We start from the raw sequence: 12457 nt of genomic DNA, 5'->3' as shown, positions 1-12457 counted from the left end.
ATGGGAAAAAGGACTTAGCTGGATCGGGTGTACAGTCCGTCGAGCAGAGTGTGGGTGAGGCGAAGTTAAGAAGGTAGGCTGTGGTTTGGCCCAGCGGCTGTATGGGGAGCTGGCAAACCTGATCCAAAAGGACAGGAAAGGAGGTATATGTGGTGCAAGATATACAAGGCGGCAGAGTCCTCTTTGTAAAGGTTTCAATGCCTCTTAGTCTATTAGGTAGGTAAAGACTAAATGGTAATCACGACCTTCTAACTATGGTCGTGATCGAAACTATATACATGGGTTTTGCATGCAGTGCATGCTATGCATGTTTGCATGCTTGTTGCCTGCATGGCCTGCATAGCCTGCAGACCTGCAAGGCTCATGGTCCTATTGGATGACGCACTCCGCTAGGCTTTTGTCTAAAAGCCGGAGCCATTCCTCATCCGATCTGTCACGTGATTCGCCTAATACGGGGTTAAGCGCTTTCCATCTGTGATCGCTTAGGCTGTAGGGAACATCTGGTGGGGAGATTACGGTCGGTTCGTTGGCCGTAACACTAGCAAGGTTGGGGCAGAGCTCGTTTACGGACCAATCGGGAAACGAGGAGGCAGCGCGGCTGCCTAGGATTACGGAGGAATGCATTGTCTAGTAAAGAGGAAGGCCGAAGAAACAGGACAAGCCCAAGCGAGTGTTACAATCCTTGCTTCTGGGAAGCACTCGGGTCTAGTGATATTCCTAGGGGGGAAGTAGGACGGGCGGTAGGGGCCAACCGGTAGGGTGTACAGTCCTACGTACAGGCTAATGGGCTACTGGAGGAAGGGAGAGTGACCGGATCGTGGTTTGCCCTGTGTGCGGCAGTAGGGAGGCCGGGTTAAACAGTCCTGTTGGACAGAATTAGAGGTATATATAGTGCAAGATATACAAATAGTATTACAGCTCTTTAGAAAGCTAAATGCTACTTAGTCTATGTAGAGAATAAACTAAACATTAAACACACCTTCTAAAGGTTGTTTAAGGTGGGAACTATATACATGTTTAGAGGGTGCTAAGGGGAGCAAAGGGAGTTTATAGTAGCCTGCTAAGGTAAGCTCCTTAAGCTACCTTAGGCTACCTAGACTTGCAGCCTGTCTTCCTACTAGACAACGCATTCTTCTACTATCGCAGGCAGCTGCGCCGCTTCTGTGTCCTCTAATTAGTCCATAAGCGAACCCTGCCCTAATCTAGCTAGATTGTGGAGCACTGCCGGTGGAGTTACGCTAGTCTAACCATAGACTGTAACACGCTGCCCCTTCTCCCTAGCAGCGTCCTTACTGCTCTGCTTACACAACTGTGTTAGTAAAGGTTTATCTATAAAGTAGGCGCCTACCTACTAAAAAGCATTTCTAATATTTATTTTTTTTAAACTAAATAGCTTGTTAGTCTTATTTATTCTACTACCTTTATATTACTCTTTATTTTAATCCTCTTTATTAGACAAAGATAAGACTCTATAGCACTTACTAAGCTTTTAAGTTGTTTTGTGTATTAACTCTATTCTTAGATAAATGCGTTAAGTGTGTAAAAAAACATAGTAAATATAACACCTTTATTTCTAATGCTGCGTAGGATTAGTTAGAGAAGAAGAAAGAAACGCTTCTTTAAAAAGCTGCTGTTACAAAAGCCTAAAAGCAGAAGCTAAAAAAAAAGATATTATGTTAGGTCTAGGCAACTCTAGAGGTAACAGCTAGAGAGTGTTCTAAACAGGATTATATCTAAAAGTTGCTAGATCTGTTAAAGGCTTAACATATAAAGTACTTAGAAGGAAACCTCTTCTCTTTAGATAAAATAGAAGCTTTAGAGGCTAAAGTAGAGAGCTATTCCTCTCTGCAGCTCTTATTAGCTAGGACTTATCTCTAAAAGCTGCTGCTATCTAGTAATAATGTAGCTATTTCTTTTAATATAAGTGCCTTATTGCCTAGCTAGTTTCTTTTAGATAAGCTTAAAGGTACTTTTATACTAACAGCTGTATGTTCTATAAATTTTTAGCTAGTTTTTATATGTTTTTACTAGTAGGCTATTTTTTTTATTTTACTAAAAATTCCTTTTTATTTTTCTAATTACTAATAATATGTTTAACTTTATATTCTGTTTCTTTATTTTTTTTATTTTTATGTAAATAAGGGAATTTCTTTAAGTGCCTTTTCTAGCCTAGAGACATAGAACTATAGGTGTATCTTTATATATAAGAAAAGCTTAAGTTTGCAATTATCTTATTAAGTTTACAAGACTTTATAAGGTTTTATTCTTTTCTTTACTAGCTTTCTAGAAGGTCTTAGTATCTTAAAGTTTTTAGTGTTAAGATATATGTAGTCTTCTAAGTAGATTTCTAGTCCTAGTTATTATAATTTATTTACATATTTTTTTATTATTTCTTAACTAGATTTAGCCTTAACTGCTAACCTTTTATATATGCTTTATAAATTAGACAACTAGTTAATTAACTTCTAAAAGTTTATAAGTTAATTTCTATGTAGCGCAAAGTATAGGTTATACTTAAAATTAGCTTTATATAGCGTTTTCTTTATTATAGCTAATTTTACTATGTTAATAGCTAACTATGCTATTAGAAGCTATTCTGCCTAATTATTCTAGGTGTAGAAGACATATTTTCTAAAGTATTTTTCTACTTTAGTGTTTACTCTTTTAGTTTAACTGTCTGTCTGCAGATAGTAGGCTGTAAACAGCTGATGTGTTATGCTAAGGTGCCTTATAGCTGCTTTCTAGAATCTACTAGTAAATAGTTTATTCTAGTTAAAGATAATAATCTTAAGGCATTTATATACTAATACTATGTTTTATTTTAATTTATAGATAAACTTTTTAGCTATTATTTTTTTTAAGAGCTAAGTGTGCAGGTATTTAGTAGTTTTATTAAAAGTTACTATAATTATATTACACATTCTTTTTATTCTTAGTTTCTTTAATAGAGGAAGCTTAGTAATAAAATCTATTATAACTATTATTTATAGCTGCTTTAAGGCTTTAATTAGTTATAAGTATCTATAGGTCTTATACCTTTATAAGTTATTTTTATTATAGGTGTTACATTTTTTAAGCACCTTAGTGCACAGTTGCTTTACTTTTAGTATCTGTCTTAGTATAGCAGCCCTTAGCTTCTTCTAAAGAGTGCTTATTTCTAAGTGTTTAAACATTAAGAACTTATAATATTTTTAAACTAAATTCTTTTATCCTTACTTAATAGCTATAAGCATACAGATTTCTTTTATAAGTTAAGGCTTATTATAAATCTACCTTTTATTAGTTTTTTTAAAAAAAGTAAATTTCTTAGTTTTTTCTTTTTCTTTATTAAAGTAATCTAGCCTTTAGCTAAGAGCATTAGCCTGCTAATTTTGCGCTTCTAAGACATGCTTAATAATGTAGTTAAACTATGCAAGTTTTATTACTTATTTTATGTGCATTAGTAAAAGCTTTTTTACTATTAAGAACATAACTAAATTTGCATAGTCTATTATAATATAAAAAGGTTTTGCTATCTTGTGTAGCTCTGTAGCCTATACTCTTACTATGTTTAGTATAGCTTTTAGTTCTTTATTAGGTATGCTGTAGCTAGCTTTAGGTTCTAAGAACTTAGCTAAGTAGTATACTATAGAGTGCTATTTTCTGTCTTCTTGTTTTTAGTAGAACGCAGCTCTGCTAGCTCCTAAGGATGCATCTGTGTAGATCTTTGTATCTAACTATAGGTTGTACATTCTTAGCACTAGTTTAGCTATTATAGCTTATTTTAGCGCTATAAACACTTTATTTATTTATAGAGTTTAGATAAACTTTGCTATTATTTTTTTTAGTAGTAGTGTTTATTAAGAGCATAGTAATTTTTAAATAGTTTTTAATTATTTATCTAATATATTTTAATAGTCTAAGGAATCCCTTAACTTTCTTAACTATTATAAGTTTTAGCTATTTAAGTACTTTTTATACTTTAGCTAAGTTAATTTTTATTTTTTACTATTAATTATAAATTCTAAATATTTTATTTTAGTAATATAGAATTTGCATTTAGAGAGCTATAGGTAGAGTCTGTACTTCTTTAGCTGCTTTAAGACTTTTTATACCTTCTATACATAGTCCTCTAGTGTATTCTTTAAGTAGATAAGGATGTTATCTAGATATACTAAAGTAAAGACATTAAGATATAGATTAAGAGCTATGTTAATAATTTACTAAAATATTACTAAAGTGTTTATTAGGCTAAACAGCATTACTAGTAACTTATAAAGTTTTTATAAAGTTTTAAATACTATAAGCTACTTATCTTCTTCTTTTATTCTTATTTTATTAAATCTATTTTGTATATTAAACTTTATAAAGTACTAGGTTCCTTTTAGTTAGTTTATAATGTCTTATATAATTAGTAAAAGAAACTAGTTTTAAATTATATTATTATTTAAAGTTTTATAGTCTTAATAGACTTAGATTTTTTTTCTTTCTTCTTTACAAAAACTACTACTAAGGTGACTAGGCTATAACTTTTCTAGATATAGCCTTAGGCTAATATTTAGTTAATATATTCTTATAAGGCTTTCTTTTACATTTTTATTAATAGGCGCAGCTTATAAGTTTTTAGGTTGTAGTTTTTTACTAAGTTAATAGCATAGTCTTAAGGCTAGTGTAGTAGTAGTTCTTTTAGGTCTTCTAGTATTTTAAATATATCTTTATAATTTTTATATTTAGCAGGAATGCTGCCTTTTTTCTAGATTTTAAAGATTTCTATTTAATTTATATTCTTATTAGTTTTAATTTTTTTATAGAAGATTTTTTTAAGCTTTTTTTTTATAATTCTTATTACTTAAGCTTTTAGCTTCTAGTAAAGGAATTTTTAAAGTTTTCTTTTCTTAGAGTAGTAACTACTACCTTATTTTACTTATTTGTAGACTAGGTATTAGTTATTATAGCATACTAACTAAGTTATGTGTGTGTAGTTATTAGAAGTTTCTATAGTTATTATTTTTTAGTTAATTACAGAATTATGTGCTTTAAGCTAATTATAGCTTAGAATTATGTTATACTTACCTCTTAGCTAAAGTATATTTATAGACCTTTAGTTTTTAGTGTTTAAAGTTTTAAAGTCTTTTTTATAAGTTTTTAAGTTAATTTATTCTCTACTATACTTAATTAAAAATGTGTTAGTAAAAGTTACCTTAAATAAGTTTTTTTTTATATAGAATAAGATACTTTGTTTATCTACCTAATCTTTGTCTATTATAGTAAATATGCATTTACTGTCTACAAGGGCTAGTCTAGGCTATCCTTTATACATAAAGGTAGTTGTTAGGCTGTGTTTAGTCTCTTATTCTACTATAACTAGGGTTAATATGTTATAAAGAACTTTTTTATTTAAAAAAAAGTAAAAGTTAATGTTTTATAAGTTATTATTAAACTTATCCTTCTTTTTTTTATAAATTTAATGCTTTTAGTTATAGTAGTTAGCTGCCTTACATTTATAATCTTTAACTAAGTAATGTAACATTAGGTAGTCCTTTTTTTTTACTGCTTTTTACTAAAAGTAGTAAAACCTATAGTTATTTTATTCTTTGCATGCTAGCTATCTCTTTTATTTATAAAGAGAGGTAGTCTAACAGGTATAATAATTTATAGTTTTACAGGCTAAGGCTGTACCTTACTATAGGCAACTGTTGTAGTTCTTTTCCTATGTAGGCTACTAACCTATTTAATGCTTGTTGTCCTAGTGTTTTACATAGTAGCGCTGTGTGCACTAGTACTAGGGGTATAAACAGTTGTTAGGTCTATGTAGGGTATTAAAGGGACTCTTCTAGGTCCACTAAGGGTATTCCTGTGTTTGTACTATCTAAACAGGGTGTCTCTTTTATTAGTAATTATTAGTGCTATAGGTTTTATTTCTATAAAGTGCGCACTAGCTATAGCTCTATTGTATTACTAAAGCCTTTCTACTAATTACTAGGCTTAGAAGTAGCGTCTTAGGCTTTCTAAGTACTAGCTTTAGAACTTTAAACCTAGTAAGTCTACTTAGTCCTTCTAGTCTTTAGTCTTAGATTTAAATAAAGAACTACTATTATTCTTTATTATCTATAATGTTGTATTTAACTTTAGCTATCTACTGTATTATATTAAATGTAAGGTAGTTATTGCTAATGTTTATCTAGTAAAGCATTACTATGCAATAGCTTAGGTAGTTATGTTGTAAACTGCACTTCTAGCATTTACATTTCTAGAACTATTAGAAGAGTTCTTTTACTAAAGTGCTAAAGGTCTAGTCTTAGAGAGGGAACTATTTCTTTTTTTTTAAATGTTTATAAACTTTAAAATAGTTATTTAAAGAATAGTTTTCTTTACATTACTAGTAAAGTTTATTATTTAATCTTTCTAATATTTTCTTATCTATAAGGCTGTATTTAGCAGTAATAGCTTTTATTATTATAGTAGTATTTTTATTCTCCTCTTTTTAGAAGTCTAGGTAATTTTAGCAGAAATGTTTTACTTTTTTATAGTTTAGGTAGGCCTTATTCTCTAGCTACTTTTATTATTCCTTTATTAAAGGCAGCCTATTATGTTCTAAAACTTAGCTCTTTTTAGAGAGAAGGCTTTATATATGCTTTACATAACTAAGGTTTATTAGTTTTTTATTATATTATAAAAGCTTTTTTTTTCTTAGAGTAAACTCTAGTTTTTAGAGAGTTTCTTTTTATTTCTTTTTTTTTTACACTTCTTATAATAGTTATTATAAGTTATTGCTTATATAATAAAGTTTTTAAGAGTAGTTAGCTTATTACTATGCATAAATTTATCTTTTACTATTTTGCTTAGTTTATTATAGAATATGTAATAGAAGGCTTTCTAGTCTATCTATCTACAGATAGCTAGCTGTTCTCTAAAGCGTGCTGCGTAGTTCTAGACTAGGCTAGTCTCTTACTTTATAGTGTTTAACTTATTAGCTATAATTTTCTTTTTGTCTAAAGTTTTATAAATAGCTATTAAAGCTTCTTTAAAATTTTTAACACTACTAAACACTTCCTCTGTTTTAGAGGTAAGTGCTGCGCTGTTTACCCTAAAGTTTATCTAATTATCTGTGTAGAGCTAGAACTAAATTACAGGGGGGCCTTCTAGGTATAATTCTATCTAGGATATTATTTCTATGTCTGTCTAAAATGCTTCTTTATTATATTATATATAGAAGTAATATCTTGTAAAAAATAGTTAAAGGTCCTTTAGTAATTCTTTAAAAAGCTTTAAAAAAGCTAGTCTTAAAGTCTTTTTAGCTATAAGGCTTATTTTTTTAGTTAAGATGTTTTATATTTTAGCTAGCTCTACCTGTAGTTTGTGTATTTAATAGGCATAGTTAGTAGCTTTCTAAAGGCTTAAGGGTCTAGAAAGATTTTAAGATTCTATTACTTTTTAGTAAAAGTTTATAACTTTTTATTAAAGGTTTACTAGTTTACTTATTTCTTTACTAATTTATTAAAGTTTCTTTATGTTGTCCTAGATTATGTTAATCTGTTCTACTAGGATAGCTTTACTTTAGCTAGAAACTTCTATAGATTCTAACAAAGCTATGTAGGCTATGTTAGAATTTAGGTTATGTTAAGAGGTATTTATACTTTTTAGAGGGGGTAGTGTTTAATGTTACAATCCTTGCTTCTAGGAAGCACTTAGGTCTAGTAATATTCCTAGGGGGGAAGTAGGACAGGCGGTAGGGGCCAACCAGTAGGGTGTACAGTCCTACGTACAGGCTAATGGGCTACTGGAGGAAGGGAGAGTGACCGGATTGTGGTTTGCCCTGTGTGCGGCAGTAGGGAGGCCAGGTTAAACAGTCCTGTTAGACAGGATTAGAGGTATATATAGTGCAAGATATACAAATAGTATTACAGCTCTTTAGAAAGCTAAATGCTACTTAGTCTATGTAGAGAATAAACTAAACATTAAACACACCTCTTAAAGGTTGTTTAAGGTGGGAACTATATACATGTTCAGAGGGTGCTAAGGGGAGCAAAGGGAGTTCATGGTAGCCTGCTAAGGTGAGCTCTCTGAGCTACCTTGGGCTACCTGGACTCGCGGCCTGTCTTCCTACTGGACAACGCATTCTTCCACTATCGCAGGCAGCTGCGCCGCTTCCGTGTCCTCTGATTGGTCCATAAGCGAACCCTGCCCCAATCCAGCTAGATTGTGGAGCACTGCCGGTGGAGTTACGCTGGTCCAACCATAGACCGTAACAGCGAGTTGGACGAGCTCGCTGTACAGCAAGCTTGCCTGAACTTGACCAACTTGTTCTTGGCACTATTAGACATGTATATAGTTCTAACCTTAAACAACCTTTAGAAGGTGTGTTTAACGTTTAGTTTATTCTTTACATAGACTAAGTAGCATTTTAGCTTTCTAAAGAGCTGCAATACTATTGTATATTCTACAACATATACCCCTCCAATTCTGTCCAACAGGACCGTTTGACCCGGCCACCATACTGCCGCCATAGGGACAAACCACGATCCGGTCACCCTACCCTACTCCATTAGCCCATTAGCCACTACGTAGGACTGTACACCCTACCGTCGGCCCCTAGCCTCCGTCCTACCACCCAGGAACAACATTGACCCGAGTGTTTCCCGAAGCCAGGATTGTAACACTACAGTAAACTACAGCAAATTGCAGCAAACTACAGCAAATTGCAGCAAACTACAGACAACTGCAGCAAACTACAGCAAATTGCAGCAAACTACAGCAAATTGCAGCAAACTACAGCAAATTGCAGCAAACTACAGCAAATTGCAGCAAACTACAGCAAATTGCAGCAAACTACAGTAGATTACAGCAAACTACAGCAAATTGCAGCAAACTATAGCAAATTGCAGCAAACTATAGCAAATTGCAGCAAACTACAGTAGATTACAGCAGCAGGCAACAATCCCTAGTAGATATTAGTTGTGTTGTAAGTAGCTCTACGTATAGAGAGGGTTCTAGGGGGGTAATGCCTCTAGAAAAAAAGCCTTACAAAGGGTAGCAGTAATTGCACATGAGCTAGTGTTAGTGTAATAAGAAATTACTAAGCTTTAAGCAGCTAATAAGGCAGCTACATTTAGAAAGGCCTGCGCTTAACAGCTTAAAATAAGTTTAGGGCGCGCAGTGATAGGAAAAAGGCAAAGAAGCAGGTGTAAGCTAAAGTAGATAAGTAATCCTAAAGGTGCTGCAGACAGTGCAATTAGACTAGGCATAACGCGCAAACGTGTAAGCAAGAAGTAGAAGTAGTATCTAAATAATATTCTAGGCTGTACTGTACTCTATAGTGCTAGAGTGGGTTGTTATGGGCTATAATAAAGTTTGTTGTGGTGTGGTCTTGGCAAAAGTGAGCAACTCAGGTGTGCGAGCAACTGCCAATCCTCGACACACCGATGCGGCTGATGCCAATCCTCGACACACCAATGTGGCTAGAGAGGTGGAACAGACGCAACTAACTATAATGTTTTACACAACGCATGCTAAAGCAAACTGCATGCAAATTAGCATAAAGGTGCACTTACATTAGCTATACATTTTTTTTAAAAAAAAGAATATAAGAAACACATAAGGTGACAGAGAAACAGCGTTACTAGGGTTTATCTGAAGAAATTCTGACTAACTAGCGCGTCCAAAAGAGGAGATTCTGCTCAACTTTTCGTTCTGCAAACCCGAATATAATAAGCAGAGCAAGCTCTGCTAATAAAGGTACTCTACGGCGTTGGATTATCAGGATTTGCGTACCAATTCGACTCAAAAGTCCCAACTAGCCCCTCAACCATATCCTCATACACCTCAACATTCCCCTCCACCTTCTCAAACCGGAAATTTGTATCCGACAAAATAACCATATACCTCTCCTTCCAGAACTTCAATGTAAAATGCACGGTTGTATCCCTCCACAACCCCTTCCACCTCGATTTCGATCTCGACATCGCTTCCACCCCAGACCCAGATTCCGTGTTAGTCCGAGTGCCATACCAACATTCAAGCCCCCCCTCAATCGCAATATATATGATGCTAAACTGCGCTAGAGTGTCTGTAACATACGTGGTAATCTGCGGCAAGGGCACGCTGAGAAACCAAATTTTTATGGTGAACTCGAAGACGGAGTCAGATGGCATCTCGCCGATTTCGCGGCCGTCTTCTGTTTGCGAGCCCGTGACGAGACCGAGGTCTAGGCCTTCTCGCTGAGCCAGTCTAGTTTTGGTTACGTGACGTCGCGCTCGTCGGTCATCTATTGTCCGGCGGATTTGGTCGCGATAGGTGGTGTCGCCTCTTATAGGGGGTTGTCTAGATTGGGGTTGAGGGGAGTGAAGGGGGCGGATGTCATGCGTGGGTGGCTTGGCGTGAGATTCGGATGGTCCGAGGCCAGGGATTGATCGAGTGAGTTCGGAAATTGATTCGGTCAGGCCTGCGGGGATGAAGCTTTTGAGTTTGTCTTCTAGTTTTGGTGTATATGGTGGAGGTGGATCGTTTAGCCTGCTTTTAACATCGTGGTCTAGCTTTGTTGGGAGGCCATGGCTGCTACTAGGAGAGGCGTTTGGGTGGCTTGCGGTGATTTCGTTAATGCCGCCACTATGAGATCTCGATCTTCCATGCTTGGGTAATCCCAGAGTTGCCTTTAAACTGCTCTCATCTGTCATGGAGGTTGCTATTGCCGTTGGTAGAGAGTCTGTAGTCGCGGCAGCTGCTCTCATGCCAAACATGCCGTTGCGATAAGGGTTATTCGAATCATTGGGTGACATCTGAAGCTCCCAATTGTTTCCTCGCAATGAGGTGCTGCGTACATCATTCTCAGATGCACTGGTGGTGCGGATCGTAGGACGCACTGAAAATAGGTTTTGTTGTGTGTCATGGTGGCCATCAAACCGCGGAGTCTCATTGCCCTTAGATACTGTCCCAATATTGTTCGTAGCTTGTTCAAAGGGGCTTTTTCTACGGGCACTCATGCCTGGTCCAGCTAGTGACATCTTGGACGTGGTCGACCATTGTGCCGATGGCTCGGAAACGGGTTTAACTCCGGTGAATAGATATAGGTGGCTCATAGGGAGTGAACTACGTCTCGCGTCAGTCGGAAATACCTAGACAAACAGAATGTTCGAACATGTTACATGCCTCAGAGCGTTAGAACCAGGCATTTCTAGAACTGGAGATTCGTATATACTCATCCAGTTCTGGCGCAGCGCTTCCTGTGAAGTTAACCGCTCTTCCGGAGGAACTTTCATCAAACTTCTCACGAAAAGACAAGCCTCATCCGTAATCTGAAGTTCCTCAAGACGTTCTAGAGGCAAAGGTGGAGATCTTTCAACATATTTCAACAACATGAGTGGGCTTGTGAAAGTCGGTTCTCCTGTCAGCATTCGGACCACAATCTCACCCAAGGCCCACATATCCGCTGCTTGGTTGTTTCGGGAATTGCGTTCCTTCACTGAATCAACCTTTTCCAGTAATTCGGGCGCCATGTATGCAAGTGTGCCCTTCACGGTTGACTTCGTGAAGTCGTCAGCGAGATTCTTACTGATACCAAAGTCACAAAGTTTGATCCACCAGTTGTCTGGCGGCATAGACCTAATAAGGATGTTCTGTATTGACAATTATTCAGCATAATTGCATTTGAATGCGCCATCTGGGTAACTCACGCCAGGTTTCAGATCCCTGTGTGCGAATTCATTCTGATGCATACAGTGCAAGCCCTCGAGGATTTGGAAAGTTATTTCTCGGCCTTCCGGCTCTGATAATCGCGGGATTTGATTGAGGTAAGTTTGAAGGTCGCCATGATTGAGATACTCCATTGCAATAAATATTGCTTCCGGGTTCTCATACCACCCGAAGGATTTCACGAAGCAAGGCTCGTACTAAGTTATGCAATACGTAAGTTCAATGAAAGAGAAAGGTAGCAGATAGATGTAATGCACCTTGGGGTGAGAGAACTTCGTCACAGCTCCAAGCTCACGAGTAAAGTCCCGACCAGTAGACTCCGACGGCCTGTCCGGCTCAAACTCCCTTATCATCTTAACAGCGCGCACCTTGATTTCCTGTTCCGTCGCACATTTCTCCAACCATACTGATCCGTATGCGCCTTGGCCAATAGTCTTCTGGTATTGCCAGGTCTCTTCTCGATGGAGCCTTCGCTGGCTCGCGTGCTTTCCAGACTCGTGGTATGTGTGGACGGTGCCGTCGCGGCGGAATTGGGTTTCGAGTCGAGCAGATTCAACGAGTTCCAGATAGGGGTCCATAACGACGAAGCTAGATTCTGCCGTTCCATTAGCACCGTTCGCACAAAACGAGCGACCGAGACTCCAAGATCAAGTGTAGTGTTTCCTTTAGGATGTACATAAGACACAGAACATACAAAGTTACATGTTTTGGGAGGGGCAACTTGTATGCGGACAAAGCTGAATCTCAGCCTTTCCAGGAACTCGAATGGAAAAACTCCACATAAAACTTT

General features: G+C 36.3%; 1 protein-coding gene across 1 annotated transcript; it reads right to left on the bottom strand.

The window, feature by feature from the left end:
• Positions 1–11090: 11090 nt before the first annotated feature.
• BDR25DRAFT_246092 (kinase-like protein) lies at positions 11091–12245 on the bottom strand (the record flags this gene model as incomplete). The annotated part of the gene is made up of 3 exons (XM_033685916.1): positions 11091–11591; positions 11649–11864; positions 11925–12245. The coding sequence occupies 3 exons, from the start codon at positions 12243–12245 to the stop codon at positions 11091–11093; spliced, it is 1038 nt and encodes a 345-aa protein (XP_033540147.1).
• Between the last annotated feature and the right edge of the window lie 212 nt (positions 12246–12457).

The sequence above is a fragment of the Lindgomyces ingoldianus genome (assembly GCF_010093535.1).
Source record: "Lindgomyces ingoldianus strain ATCC 200398 unplaced genomic scaffold BDR25scaffold_61, whole genome shotgun sequence".
NCBI lineage: Eukaryota > Fungi > Ascomycota > Dothideomycetes > Pleosporales > Lindgomycetaceae > Lindgomyces > Lindgomyces ingoldianus.
This window is presented reverse-complemented; position numbering and strand designations above follow the sequence as displayed.